The 14,332-nt window shown below is 47.9% G+C and overlaps 1 protein-coding gene across 3 annotated transcripts in view; it reads left to right on the forward strand.

Moving 5' to 3' along the window:
- HNF1B (HNF1 homeobox B) overlaps positions 1–13,976 on the forward strand; it is a 61,346-nt gene extending 47,370 nt beyond the window's left edge. For 2 of the 3 annotated variants that reach the window (XM_010376855.2, XM_030924217.1), the window contains one exon: positions 13,012–13,976. In XM_010376855.2, the coding sequence (XP_010375157.1) occupies positions 13,012–13,032 (21 nt within the window). In that variant the 3' untranslated portion in view covers positions 13,033–13,976. The remainder of the gene's footprint in view (positions 1–13,011) is intronic. The other variant, XM_010376856.2, reaches the window with a different exon arrangement.
- The last annotated feature ends 356 nt before the right edge of the window (positions 13,977–14,332 follow it).

Below are 14,332 nucleotides of genomic sequence, written 5' to 3' on the forward strand. Positions count from 1 at the left end.
CCCTGCTACTTGCAAAGGGAATCCTTAAGGTCCCAGGGCGAAGAAAGGGCCACAGGCTGAAAGGGCTTATTGCTCCCCCAGATTCCCCAGTAAGAGCACTAAACAAGGACAGAAGTTTGATAGGTTGCTGGAGCCTGGATGACATAGAGTGCTTAGACATTGAGATTGAGTGTTCCCTAATAGAATGATCGTGGAAAAGGTATTTCCAAGGAAGACTCAGGAGGACAGGTCCCCTGCTGAGGTTCGTGCTTTGCAAGAGGGATCCCTGAGGATCCACAAAGTCGTCAGTGGGGAAAGTAACCAGGAAGTCAGAGGTCCTGAGGCTGACTGCCTTTGACCCAGAACGCTGTAAGTCCGGGAATGACCCAGTTATGTCAAACCATGGGGACTCCCAGTAGACAGCCTGGCTTTTCTAGGGGTATGCATCCACTTGCGGTTTTATCAAGAAATTTAGAATCAACTTCCTGGTGCACTGAAATGGGGAATCCAGAGGCTTAGTCACTGTTTCAGTTGATGACTAAGCCCCACCTCCGAATAGAGGTGATGGAATAGTAAAGACAGGCAGTTGATGGCGAGGCTCGTTGCTGCAGCTTGGACAGCTGGACCGCAAGAAGACACCAAGAGTTAGAAAACAGGACAAGCTGTCTGAATACAGGCGATGATTCCAGAGTAACACAATGAAACCTTTTAGTAGCTGGGGTCTGTGCAGCGTGGGAACTGTTTGGCCTCTATCGATTACTAGATAAGTAGGTGACAACCTTGAACTTCATGTCAGAGGCTCTCAGCAGAATTTGGTCTTGTTGATGGTCTTTTTTTCATCTGAGCCCTGCAAATCACACTTCATCCACCGCCATGGGCTTCCCAGGAGGTTCCTTCATGGGATCAGGATTCTCTATCCTTTCCTTTGCCCCAATCTCCTCCCAGCCCTAGAGTGTAGGTGGAGCAGGTGGGTTCTACTCCTAGTTCTGCCATTTGCGTGGTGACCTTGACCTCCCTGAGCCTTCATTTCTTCATCTTTAAAGTGAGAGTTGTAACATCTGCTTTTTCTGCGGATTCAGCAAGCTTGCGCAGATTAAGTAACTGGTGTCTTGGGCACTGAAACACACACACGGCCAGGGCAGCTGGACTCCGGAGCTGGGCGTAGAGGGAGAGGTGTGTGGGACCTGCTTTGTCACTCTTCTCTCACCCAATAGATGAAAGGACAACTCCTCGCTACCCTGCCTTTCGACTCCCGTGCGAGTTCCCACTCTTTGTAGTGAGCAGGGAAAACATTTATCTGTGCTCACAAATCTCAATCGGGGGGCAGCCAGGCGCAGCGGCCCTCCTTGGGAATACCTTCCCCTTTGAAAGGTTTATCAATCCATCTGCCGCTTGGTCAGCCCCAGACAGGACCATGATTAATTATTCCTGTCTTTCCCAAGTTGACTTTGATGGTTGCTTGTTGAAACAAGTCCTCTGAATTCAGGAAATGGTCTCCTAATCAAAATACTTTAAGATGCTCCCTGAGACGCTGCACCAGCCCCCCTACTGGCTTCTCCTCTCCATTGGACAGAGTGGCCAGCCGACCTTGAAGTTGCATGAGTGGCCTCCCAGAACTGCTGTGACATTGTCTCCATGTCCCCAGATATTTCAGGAGTCTGGCAATAGACTCATTTCTGTGATGATGAGGATGATTACTACACTTAGGATGAAAACTACTCATGTGGCACGTTACAGTTTATACTTCTCATGAACATTGTCTCATTGTGTTCTTTTTACTGCAACCTCCTAAGTACAAAGAAATAAACTAAAGCCCAGAGATGAAGAGTGACCTGCCCAAGGTCACACAGATGATAAATTCTAGAGCTGGACCTTCAGGCTTTAGTCTTTGACTCCAAATACTTGCCTTCCACTACCCATCTTTAAAATTCTATGGTAACTGCTGCCACTCTTGTCTTTGTGGTCAGGAACAAGAGTAAAAAATAAGTTCACGGCCGGGCGTGATGTCTCAAGCCTATAATGCCAGCACTTTGGGAGGCCGAGACAGGCAGATCACGAGGTCAGGAGATCGAGACCATCCTGGCTAACACAGTGAAACCACGTCTCCACTAAAAAATACAAAAACCTAGCCAGGCGAGGTGACGGACATCTGTAGTCCCAGCTACTCAGGAGGCTGAGGCAGGAGAATAGCGTAAACCCGGGAGGCAGAGCTTGCAGTGAGCTGAGATCTGGCCACTGCACTCCAGCCTGGGAGACAGAGCGAGACTCCATCTCAAAAAAACAAAAATAAAATAAAAATAAGTTCAGTTACTATATTCCACTCAGGAAACATTCTTCCAACAAGTTGAAAGAGAAGGAGGAATGGGAAGGGCACAGTGAGGTAAAATGAGGGTAAAGGTGCTGCCTCCTGACAGCAGAAGGTACCCAAGGTGAAGACAGTTTGTACAAACTCTGTTCCTAAGGCAAAGGGTCAGAAGTGAGTTCTGAAAGAGACCTGATGGCAATTCTGCTTTTTTGTTTTTGTTTTAAGGTCTTATATTCCAACAGGAATTGCAAATTCACGGCTGGCGTGTTCCAATTTATTGCTTATAGCGATGTCTGTTTGCATCGCTATAAAGAAATATCTGAGGCTGGGTAAAAGAGGTTAAAAGGCTTATGGTTCTGCAGGCTGTACAGGAAGCATGATGCCAGCATCTGCCTCTGCTGAAGGCCTCAGAAGGTTTACAATCACGGCGGAAGGTGCAGGCAGGGCAGGTGCATCATATGGCGAGAGTGGGAGGAGGAGAGAGAAGGGGGAGGCCCTGGGCTTATTTATTTATTTATTTATTCATTCATTCATTCATTCATTCATTTATATTTTTATGTTTTGAGACAGGGTCCTATTCTGTCACCCAGGCTGGAGTGCAGTGGCACTATCACAGCTCACTGCAGCTTTAACCTCCTGGGCTCAATCAATCCTCCTGTCTTAGCCTCCAGAGTAACTGAGACTACAGGCCCACACCACCATGCCAGGCTAATTTTTGCATTTTTTTTTTTGTTTTGCCATGTTGCCCAGGCTGTTCTTAAACTCCTTCGCTCAAGTGAACCACCTGCCTTGGCCTCCCAAAGTGCTGGGATTACAGGTGTGAGCCACCATGCCTAGCCCTAGACTCTTTTAAACAGCCAGATCTCACGTGAACTAACTCAAGCATGAATTCACTCACTCATCACCAAGGGGATGATGCTAAGCCATTTATGAGCGATCTGCTCCCATGATCCAGTACCTCCCACTAAGCCCCACCTGCAATATGGGGAATCACATTTCAACATGAGATTTGGAGGGGACACACATCCAAACCATATCATTCCACCCGTGGCCTCCCAAATCTCATGTCCTTCTTACATTGCAAAATACAATCATCCCGGCCGGGCGCGGTGGCTCAAGCCTGTAATCCCAGCACTTTGGGAGGCCGAGTCGGGCGGATCACGAGGTCAGGAGATCGAGACCATCCTGGCTAACACGGTGAAACCCCGTCTCTACTAAAAACTACAAAAAACTAGCCGGGCGACGTGGCGGCGCCTGTAGTCCCAGCTACCCGGGAGGCTGAGACAGGAGAATGGCGTGAACCCAGGAGGCGGAGCTTGCAGTGAGCTGAGATCTGGCCACAGCACTCCAGCCTGGGTGACAGAGCGAGACTCCGTCTCAAAAAAAAAAAAAAAAAAAAAAAAAAAAAAAAAAAAAAAATACAATCATCCCTTCCCACTAGTCCCTGAAAGTCTTAACTCATTCCAGTATTAACTCAAAAGTCCAAAGTTTCATCTGAGACTCAAGAGCAAGTCCTTCCACCTATGAGGTTGTAAAATAAAAAACTATTTACTTACTTCCAAAATACAATGGTGGTACAGGCATTGTGTAGATGTTCCCATCCCAAAAGAAATACATCGGCCAAAAGAAAGGGGTAACACCCCACGTAAGTCTGAAACCCAACAGGGCAGGCATTAAATCTTAAAGCTCCAAAATAATCCTTGATTCCATGTCCCATATCCTGGGCACATTGGTGTGCTAGATGGGCTCCCAAGGCCTTGGGCAGATTTGCCCTGTGGCTTTTACATTCTGAGGTTGCAAGCTGCTAGTGGCTTTACCATTCTGAGGTCTAGAGGGTAGCAGGCGCATTCTGACAGCTCCATTAGGCAGTATCCTGCTGGGGACTCTGTGGGGGTGCGGGGACTCCAATCCCACATTTCCCCTCAGCACTGCCTTAGTGGAGGTTCTCTACAGGGGTTCTGGGCTCTGCCCCTGCAGCAGGCTTCTGCCTGGGCACCCAGGCTTTCTGATACATCCTCTGAAATCTAGGAGGAAGCTGCCAAGCCTCCTTCACTCTTGCATTCTGTGCATCTGCAGGCTTAACACCACATGGAACCCACCAAGGCTTACAGACTGAGCCCTCTAGAGTGGTGGTCTGGGCTGTATTTGGGGCCCTTTGAGCCAGAGCTAAAGCTAGAGCAGCAGGTATGCAGGGATCAGTGTCCGAAGGCTGTGCAGGACAGCAGGGCCTTTGGTCTAGCCCCCAAAACCGTATTTTCTTCCTAAGCCTCTGGGCCTCTAATGGGAGGGGCTGCCTACAAGATTTCTGAAATACTTCAATGCCTTTTTTCCATTGTCTTGGCTATTAGCACATGGCCCTCTTTAGTCAAGCTAATCTCTCTAGCAAGTTGTTGCTCCACAAGCCACTTGAATTCCTTCTCTACCATAGGGTTAGGCTGCAAATTTTCCAAACTTTTATGCTCTGCTTCCCTTTTTAAATGTAAATTCCAACATTCCAAATGTAGGTTATTCCTTTGCTTCCATAGCTGACTGTGGGTTATTAGAAGCAGCCAGGCCACATCTTGAATGTTTTACTGCTTAGAAATGTCTTCCCTTAGATACCCTAGGCTATCATTCTGAAGTTCAAACTTCCACAGATCCCTAGAATATGGACACAATGCAGCCAAGTTCTCCGCCTGGGTGTAAGGAGGGTGACCTTTGCCCTAGTTCCCAATCAGTTCCTCATTTCCATCTGAGACCTCATCAGCCTGGCCTTTGCTTTCTATATTTCTATCAGGATTTTGGTCACAATCACTTAACAGGTCTCTAAGAAATTCCAAACTTTCCTTCATCTTCCTGTCTTCTTCTGGCCCTCCAAACTCCCAATCTCTGCCTGTTGCCCATTGCCAAAGCTGCTTCCACATCTTCAAGTATTTTTTTTTGTTGTTGTTGTTGGGCAGGGGCGGGACAGAGTTTTGCTCTTGTTGTCCAGCCTGGAGTGCAATGGTGTGATCTCGGCTCACTGCAACCTACACCTCCCGGGTTCAAGCAATTCTGCCTCAGCCTCCCAAGTAGCTAGGATTACAGGTGCGGGCCACCACGCCTGGCTAATTTTTTGTATTTTTAGTAGAAACAGGGTTTCACCATGTTGGCCAGGCTGGTCTCAAACTCCTGACCTCAGGTGATCCACCCGCCTCGGCCTCCCAAAGTGCTGGGATTACAGGCGTGAGCCACTGTGCCTGGCCATCTTCAAGTATCCTTATAGCAATGCCCCACTCCCAGTACCAGTTTTTTGTGTTAGTCCATTTGCATCACTATAAAGGAATACCTGAGGCTGGGTAACTTACAAAGAAAATACATTTAATTGGCTCGTGGCTCTGCAGGTTGTACAGGAAGTGCGGTGCCAGCATCTGCTTCTGGTGAGGGCCTTAGGAAGCTTACAGTCAGGGCAGAAGGTAAAAGAGGAATAGGCATGTCACATGGTGAGATAAAGAGCAAGAGAGAGAAAGGGGCGATCCCAGACTCTTAACCAGATCTTGTGTGAATTAACTTGAGTGAGAGCTCACTTATCACCAAGGGGATGGTGCTGAGCCATTCATAAGGGATCTGCCACCTTGATCCAGTATCTCCCACTAGGCCTTACCTCCAACACTGGGGATCATATTTCAACATGAAATTTGGAAGGGACACCCATCTAAACTGTATCACTAAGTATCAAGGACATACAAGTGAGGGGAGAGAAGGATTTCTTGGTCAAATATGTTGGGGGATCTGCTGGATTCCATAAAGTTAAATGCCACTGGGCAGGGCTTCTTGGAGCATTTCACTTGCTGATGTGTGCACTGACCCAGGCAGTTAGCATGCACCTTGCTCGGGTCAAAGGGACACATCCCGAGCAGTGCTATTTTAGAGGCATCGTACAGTGGTAGGAAACGCCAGCAGACCTGAGCTACTTTCAGCTCCATCACCCCCTGGTATGTGACCTTGGGCAGTTAATTGCTTGTTGGGAGACTCAGTTTCTTCATCTGTAAATGGGGAAAATCCCACCCCCATCTCACAAAATATTCAACGTGCCTAACAGAATGCCTAGTACATAGTCAAGTACTCAGAGTGATTGCACCCTCCCTGTTTTCTCTCCCATCTGTGATCCTTTAGGAGATAGTTGTCTCTCATTCCAGTGACTTTTTTTTTTTTTTTTTTTTTTTGAGATGGAGTCTCACTCTGTCACCCAGGCTGGAGTGCAATGGCGTGGTCTCAGCTCACTGCAACCTCCTCCTACTGGGTTCAAGCGATTCTCCCGCCTCAGCCTCCCAAGTAGCTGGGACTACAGGCACATGCCACCACATCTAGCTAATTTTTTGTATTTTTAGTAGAGACAAGGTTTCACTATGTTGGCCAGGCTGGTCTCGAACTCCTGACCTCTTGATCTGCCCGCCTCCGCCTCCCAAAGTGCTGGAATTACAGGTATGAGCCACTGAGCCCGGCCTAGTGACTCTTTCAATATCCAACTCAGTGCTTGGTCTACATGCAGTCAAAGGAGGCTGGGATAAGAAAATGACTCAGGATTACTACCATCTCTCAAGCACATCCTACCTCTTGGGCCTGGGCTCCAGATCCCTGTTTCCCATTCTCCTGCTGATACACAGACTCCCCATTCACCCACTTCCCAGGAAAAAAGGAAATAGTTCAGGGCCTCTCAAAGCACTCATACCCTTTGGGCTTAGCCGAATGCCTGGGCTATATTAGATGTTCAGTAAATAACAACGAATGAATGAATGCGGAACTCGTATTTTTTGATGCCTCCATATTCCAAGAAGCACCCCAGATGCTTTTCTAGCTTACATTTCCTGGAGAGCCCTCTTACCCATTCTGCAAGGTCGTTATTTTTATACCTGATTTACAAAGCAGAAAACGGAGGTTCAAAGACAGGTGTGGATCTGGTCAAGTTCAAACAGATCATAAATTCCAGAGCTGGACTTCCAGACTGGTTTTCTCACTCCAAACCCATTAAACAATGTTCATCTTCCAATATCCACTTTTAAGCACCCGTAATAGCAACCTAAGGCTATGCAGGTATAAAGCTAAAGCCAGGATTTGTACTTGTATCTGTCCGATCCCAGTACTTCCTGTTGTCAAGGCAGACATGCCCCAAGGGCCTTGGGGATTACAGGTCAGGAACTCCAGGCTGGGACTTCTCGCTGCCAAGAATCCTTCTGCATCTACTGCCATCTGTCCCCTCCAGAGCACATACCTCTCCCTCCTCCTCAACTCTTGGGTGCTGGCAAGTTATCTCTGAGTGGGTTTGTGCCTGAGTTCAACAATGCCCCGCTAGTCTGGAAACAAGACCACAGCAAGCACTGACCTCAGTTAGAACAAGTGTAGGCAGGTTGTGAGCCAACTGCTGTTTCCACAACGTTCTCTCCCCGCTGCTTGACTTCCTAGTTTATGGGAAGGTCAAGAGAGGGCCCCCAGAGCAGTAACTAGTCAGGGCGCTGACACGGGGAGGGGGGAGGGAGGTGGCCTCAACATCTATCCCCTTCAGCTGTTCCCGCTCTCCCAGCTTCTTCACTGGGTAGGGAAGCAGAGTGTTCTGATGGTTGGAAGCATCGACCTGGGAGTTAGGCAGATCTGGGCTCAAGATTCTACCACTGTCTACCTGTGTGACCTCAGAGAAATGTCTAAGCCTCTCTGAGCCTCTGTTTGCGCACCTGTAAAATGAAGATAATGATACCTCTTTCATGGGATCACTGAAAGGACTAACTGATTAAGACTTGTAAAATACTTACTCAGCGCATGTCCCAAAGGAAACACCCAGCCCATGGAAGCTGGGTCACTCTTGACTTCCCCTGCTGGCATCCCTGAGTGGCTCTGAGTTTGGGAAAAGGACTTTAAGTGGCAAAAGGCATTTATTTCCCCCTGTTGAGGGGGTTGAAGGAAGTGCTTTCACATAGGGGTGCAGAGCACAAGCCTTGCTGTTGTGAGACCCTGGCCAACTTACTTATCACTTCTCCAGGCCACACTTCCCTCATCTGTAAAACCGGAATTATAATCATGACTTTTTTTTTATACTTTAAGTTCTAGGGTACATGTGCACAATGTGCAGGTTTGTTACATATGTATACATGTGCCATGTTGGTGTGCTGCACCCATCAACTCTTCATTTACATTTGGTATATCTCCTAATGCTATCCCTCCCCACCCCCTCCCCCCACCCCACAACGGGCCCCAGTGTGTGATGTTCCCCTTCCTGTGTCCAAGTGATCTCATTGTTCAATTCCCACCTATGAGTGAGAACATGCGGTGTTTTGTTTTCTGTTCTTGTGATAGTTTGTTGAGAATGATGGTTTCCAGTTGCATCCATGTCCCTACAAAGGACATGAACTCATCTTTTTTTATGGCTGCCTGGTACTCCATGGTGTATATGTGCCACATTTTCTTAATCCAGTCTGTTGTTGATGGACATTTGGGTTGGTTCCAAGTCTTTGTTTGAATAGTGCCGCAATAAACATACGTGTGCATGTGTCTTTATAGCAGCATGATTTATAAACCTTTGGGTATATACCCAGTAATCAGATGGCTGGGTCAAATGGTATTTCTAGTTCTAGATCCTTCAGGAATCGCCACACTGTCTTCCACAATGGTTGAACTAGTTTACACTCCCACCAACAGTGTAAAAGTGTTCCTATTTCTCCACATCCTCTCCAGCACCTGTTGTTTCCTGACTTTTTAATGATCGCCATCCTAACTGGTGTGAGATGGTATCTCATTGTGGTTTTGATTTGCATTTCTCTGATGGCCAGTGATGATGAGCATTTTTTCATGACTTTTAATTAATGGAGCTACGATGAATCTCACATAAGTTCATGGCCATAGAAGTGACTTATGTGTCCTCACTGTCTCCATTTCCTCACCCTCAATTCTCTCGAGATCACTGCAGACTGGCTTTTGACCTCACACCTCACTGTGTCCAGCTCACGAACACCTCCCTGCTGCTGAATCCAATGGTTACTTTTCATCCTCTGTCTTTGACACAACTGATGCTCCCTCCTTTTTTCCATGTGAGTTTAGGATGCTACCATTCCTGATTCTTCTACGGCACTGGCCACTTCTCATCTCCTCAGCTGACAACTCATCTTCCCCACATTTATGTGTTGGAGGGCCCCAGGCCTCATTCTTTGGCCTCTTCTCATCTATGCTCACACCTGGGTGATCTCCTCCAGTCCCATGGCTTTAGGTCAAGTGTACACGCCGATGGCTCCTATAATTCTATCTGCAGTCCAGTCTTCCCTGAGCGCTTACTCACGAATCCAGTGCTTCTTTGGCAGGGACAGATGCATGTCTAAAATATCTAATAAGCCTCTTGAATTCAACGTGCCTAAAATAGGAACGCTTCATTTTGCCCTAATTTCATCCTATCAAAATTGCTTCCTCCATGGGCTTCTCCATTTCCAAAACTGGCACCAGTTATTCAAGTGAGCGAGCTGAGAGTATCCGATTCTTCTCTCCACATCACATCGGTCCATCAATAAGTTCTACTAGGGGGCCCTCAGGATGCATCCTAAATCTGGCCTCTTCTCACACTCCCATCAGGACTGTCCTAGTCCCAGCCCAGGCCCCCTTGTCTCTCCCTGATCTCCTTAGGTGGCCCCTGCCTGTCTCCCACTTCCACCCTTGCCCCACTAGGCTCTGTTCACCAGAGTGATCTCTTACAAAGAGACATCAAGTATGTCAATCCCCTGTCAAAACTCTCCAATAGCTTTCCATGACAACCTAACTAAAACAGAGACATACAGGATCCTATGTGATTATGCCACTGCCAGTGTCACTGTTCTCACCTCCTTCCTCCCTCCATCGCCCGCTCAGCTTCAGCTGTGCCAGGGCTGAAGAGATCCCACTCCAGGACTCCTGCATTTGTGGTGTCTGCCCGGAGCTCTTTTTTTCTGTGCATTTTTACATGCTTGCCCATTCACTTCATTCAGCTCAAATATTACCACTTCAAAGAGGCCTCGCCTGATTCCCCTATCTAAGGTAATCTCTTTTTCCTCAAGCTGCCCTAACCTGTATGCTTATTTTTCTATGGAGTGCTCATCTCCACCTAAAGTTGTATTATGTGTGTGTGTGTGTGTATGTGTGCATTTGTTTACTTATTATTCAAAGCCTTCACTAGGAGGTAAAGTCTGTGAAGACGTGGGCAGGGTCTTGTTTACAGTTGCATCTCCAGTGTCTAAAAAAGTGCTAAGTACACAGTAGTCACTCAAACATGTGTTAAATGAATTCATGATAATCACCTACTTCAAAGGGTCAATGTAAGAATTTGAGGCAGTGATGGTTCTGAAATCCTTAGTATGGTGCCTGGCACACAGTAGGACATCGAAAAATGTTAGCTCTTACCATTATATAACAAATCCTCTTAGAGTGAGGATGCCCTTCACATTGCCACAGCTACCGCACCTTTCAGATGGAGGGCCCCGCGGTCTCTCAGAGATCTTCTGGGCCAGGCCCCCGTGGGGCTGCATGTGCTGGGCCTCCAGTTCTAAAAGACCACAGTGCACCCCTTATCAGATGTTTGTGTTTAGACTCTGAAGGGGGCAAATAACTCTAGTTCCTTTGACAACATTTTGGGCTCTGCCACCATTTTATTATGTGAGCAAACATTTGATAGCTGGGAAGCCCATCCCTAATGACAGGTCATAGAATCTCACTGGCGTCTCCTTATCTGCCCTTCTTGTTTGCTCTTCTATTGAAACCTACAAGGTCACAAGCCGTTTTCTCTCTCCTCCACCTGAAATCTGAAAATTGGAAAAAGGCTGATAGTGAGAAGTAAAGAGACTTGAGAGTGGGGGTGGGCCAGGGGAGGAAGAGGAGGCAAAGGGTATCAGAGGACCCTGACCAACGTCTCAAGAATGTAGAAGGATCAGAAGCCTGTCTCCTCACATGCACACACTGCTCAGCTCCACTCTGTTTTGTTTTGTTTTGTTTTTTTGTGAGACCGAGTCTTGCTCTGTTGCCCAGGCTGGAGTGCAGGAGCGTAATATCGGCTCACCACAACCTCCACCTCCCAGGTTCAAGCAATTCTCCTGCCTCAGCCTCCCAAGTAGCTGGGACTACAGATGCGCACCACCATGCCTGGCTAATTTTTGTATTTTTAGTAGGGACGGGGTTTCACTATGTTAGCCAGTCTGGTCTCGATCTCCTGACTTCATGATTCATCTGCCTTAGCCTCTCAGGCTGCTGGGATTATAGGTGTGAGCCAACGCGCCCAGCCTTCAGCCCCACTCTTAAGAGCACTGAGGAGCAGCACGGGCTTGGGCTAAAGAACCCCATGCTAATAATAACAGTTGTGCCAAGGACCACTCTCAGGACTCCGCAGGTGTTGACTCGTCGAATCACACAACAACTCCCATTTTATAGGGGAAGAAACTGAGGCACACAGAGAGTAACTTGTCCAAGAGCACGAAACTTAGTAGAAGGCTCCTTACCTCCAAGCATGATTGAAAGAGCACACTCTGAGTGGTCACCTAGACAGCTAGTTTGAGGCTGTGGCTCCACACTCTCCTAGTTCTTAAACCTTGGATAATTCACTGACTCTTTTAGCCTTGTTTTCCTAATCTGTCAAATAGACATAATGGTATCCTCATATAGGGTTATGGTTGCAGCACTGATCAATGTGGTAACAGTGGCCTTTAGTAGTATTTGTAGGCATAAGTGTGTGTGTGTGTGTGTGTGTGTGTGTGTGTGTGTGTGTGTGTGTGTGTGTGTGTTTGGGGGAGATCTTGAGAGAATAAGCCACTAAGTCAAAGGCAGAACCTTAGATGCCAAAAAAAGCAAAAGGGAAGGAGGAGACACAGGGAGACAAAAAGACTCCCCAGAAGTGAAAAGGAGAGCAGGGACGCTCCATGACGGTTCAAATGAATAAGGCCCGGGCACTGGAGGGCGAGGCTGCCCTGAGTTGGGTGAGGTGGCTTCTCTTGAGGGCTTCTCCAGCCATTCTGGGGCCTCCTGCCCTGGTCCACCCACAAGGATGGCATCAGAGGCCTTCAGCCTTTGGATCCTTTCCCTGGTCCTCTGGGTTTCTTATGCCAAAGTAAGAAACCTGTAGAAAGCACTTTGCAGTTTGCAAAGCTCCTTCCTGATGAGTAGTTTGAGTGGTCATTTTCTCATGTGCTTTCTGGCCTTGCGGCCCTAGGTGAGCAGCACTGGCACACCCTGGGAACTTGTTAGAAATACAGACTCTTAGGCCCACCGCAGGCCTACGAGTCAGAATTAAACCAGAATCCACATTTTCACAGGCTCTCTGGTACTTGTGGGTCCATTAAAGTTTGAGAAGCATTAGTATAGGAGACCTCAGCTCTTAGAGGTCTTAGGAAGAGACCCTTGCTTCCACGAGAGGCAAGAGCTCACCATCCAGCTGCCTTTTCAAGCACACTGAGCACTCCATAAATGCCACTGTCGCAGAAAGAGGGGCCCAACTCCAGGATTAAGGTCAGCAAGTTAGGACTATTTCAAGGTCCTCAACAATTCACTTCTCTCTTCTGAAGTGGCCAGGAAAGCCGGCTCCCAGGTTTTCCTGCAGAAAGTGTGCCTCAGCATGAAAACTGCAGAACTGAGCAGACACGAGGCCCCCAGCCCTCCACCTGCTGCCCTTTGCTGGTTGAGTTGGGCATCAGCTCCCTTAGAGAAGCCAAACTAATGGCCCATGTCCCTGCCAAATGACACAGCTGAGCACTCTCCCTCCTCTCTCTCTGCAGTGTCCTCTGCAAGCCTGGTGATGCCTACACATCACTTACTTTGTGCGCAGCAACAAGGACCGTGTTTTCCACACCATCAGCCTCTGGGCAGCTGTCGTGGAAAAGCCCAGTGACCTGACAAGCACCTGCGAGAGGTCCCTGCTTACCCGACGGACATCCTGCTGGCACCTCAGACAATCCACTCTCAGGAGGCACATCCTGAAGCCCAGCTTCCCTTCTATGCAGTATTGCCACGATGCCTCGCCCACGATATCAAGGACCCTGTCCGTCCTGGAGGTGGGAGACAAGGAACCGCCGAAGAGGAAGCAAGAAAGCCGTACTGTCTACGTTGTGATCCTTCACTGAACAAACTGATGCGAAAACTTGAATCTGTTACTGAAACGAGGAGAGGAGGACACGTGCTATTGAACTGAGCCAAACACACTGTAAATATTTGCAGACTCCCTCCCCTGCCCCCATCCCAAATGATCTTGAGATTTCTTTTAAAGAAGTAAATTTGTCTAATGGCTGTAAACTATAAACTACTGTAATTAAGTGCAATTTCCCCTTTGTGTCCTCTCCCCTCTGCCTTGTATATAATACTAAAGTGTCTAATAGTTTTCTTTGTAAAGATCAGAGTCAAAATTTCAAAAGTGATCTGTCCCCTCTCTCTTCCTTCATGGAGAAACACCCTAAGTGGGATGTGAAGCCCCTTGTCCCCTCCCTCGGGTCTGGACACTCATGGGGATGGCATACCTTGGACTAACTACCAGCTAACTCCAGTCTCCTGACATTAAGACACACCTCTGGATCCCTGGAGGGACTGAACGTAGTGTGTCAGAGTAACATGCCAGCTTCCTGTGGGCCAGGAGTTCAGCCGTGCACTCCCTAAGAAACCCCAGGGCAGGGAAACTGGCTGTTTGATAGCAGAAGAAAAAGTTGCAGTCTCAGAAAGCCTTCCATTAAAACAATTTATTTTATCACTACCCAGAGCCTCATATTTCTGTCGCTGATACTTTCCCTGCCATGGTTCCACCAAGGACCCCTGGCCTCTGATCTCCTTGGAATTTTCTGTGTACTCCACTGGGATCATGTAGTGTGTCATCTAGGGGTGTAGAGAGGCGGGTGGCCTTCTCTTGCCATCATGTTCCCGGTGTCTTTGTATAGGCTTTACTGCTAATTGAGGCAAAGGAGAGTTGATTTCCCTAGTAAGACTCCACAAGTCACTCAGAGGGAATCTGGCTGGAGCAGAAGCTAGCACCCTTTTCTTCCCTGCAACTCACAGGGGTAAAGTCATAGAGTCAACTCCTGGTGGGTGACCTGTGTGATAGAAACAGACAAA

This window comes from Rhinopithecus roxellana, chromosome 19 (assembly GCF_007565055.1).
Source record: "Rhinopithecus roxellana isolate Shanxi Qingling chromosome 19, ASM756505v1, whole genome shotgun sequence".
In the NCBI taxonomy this organism is placed as follows: Eukaryota; Metazoa; Chordata; class Mammalia; order Primates; family Cercopithecidae; genus Rhinopithecus; species Rhinopithecus roxellana.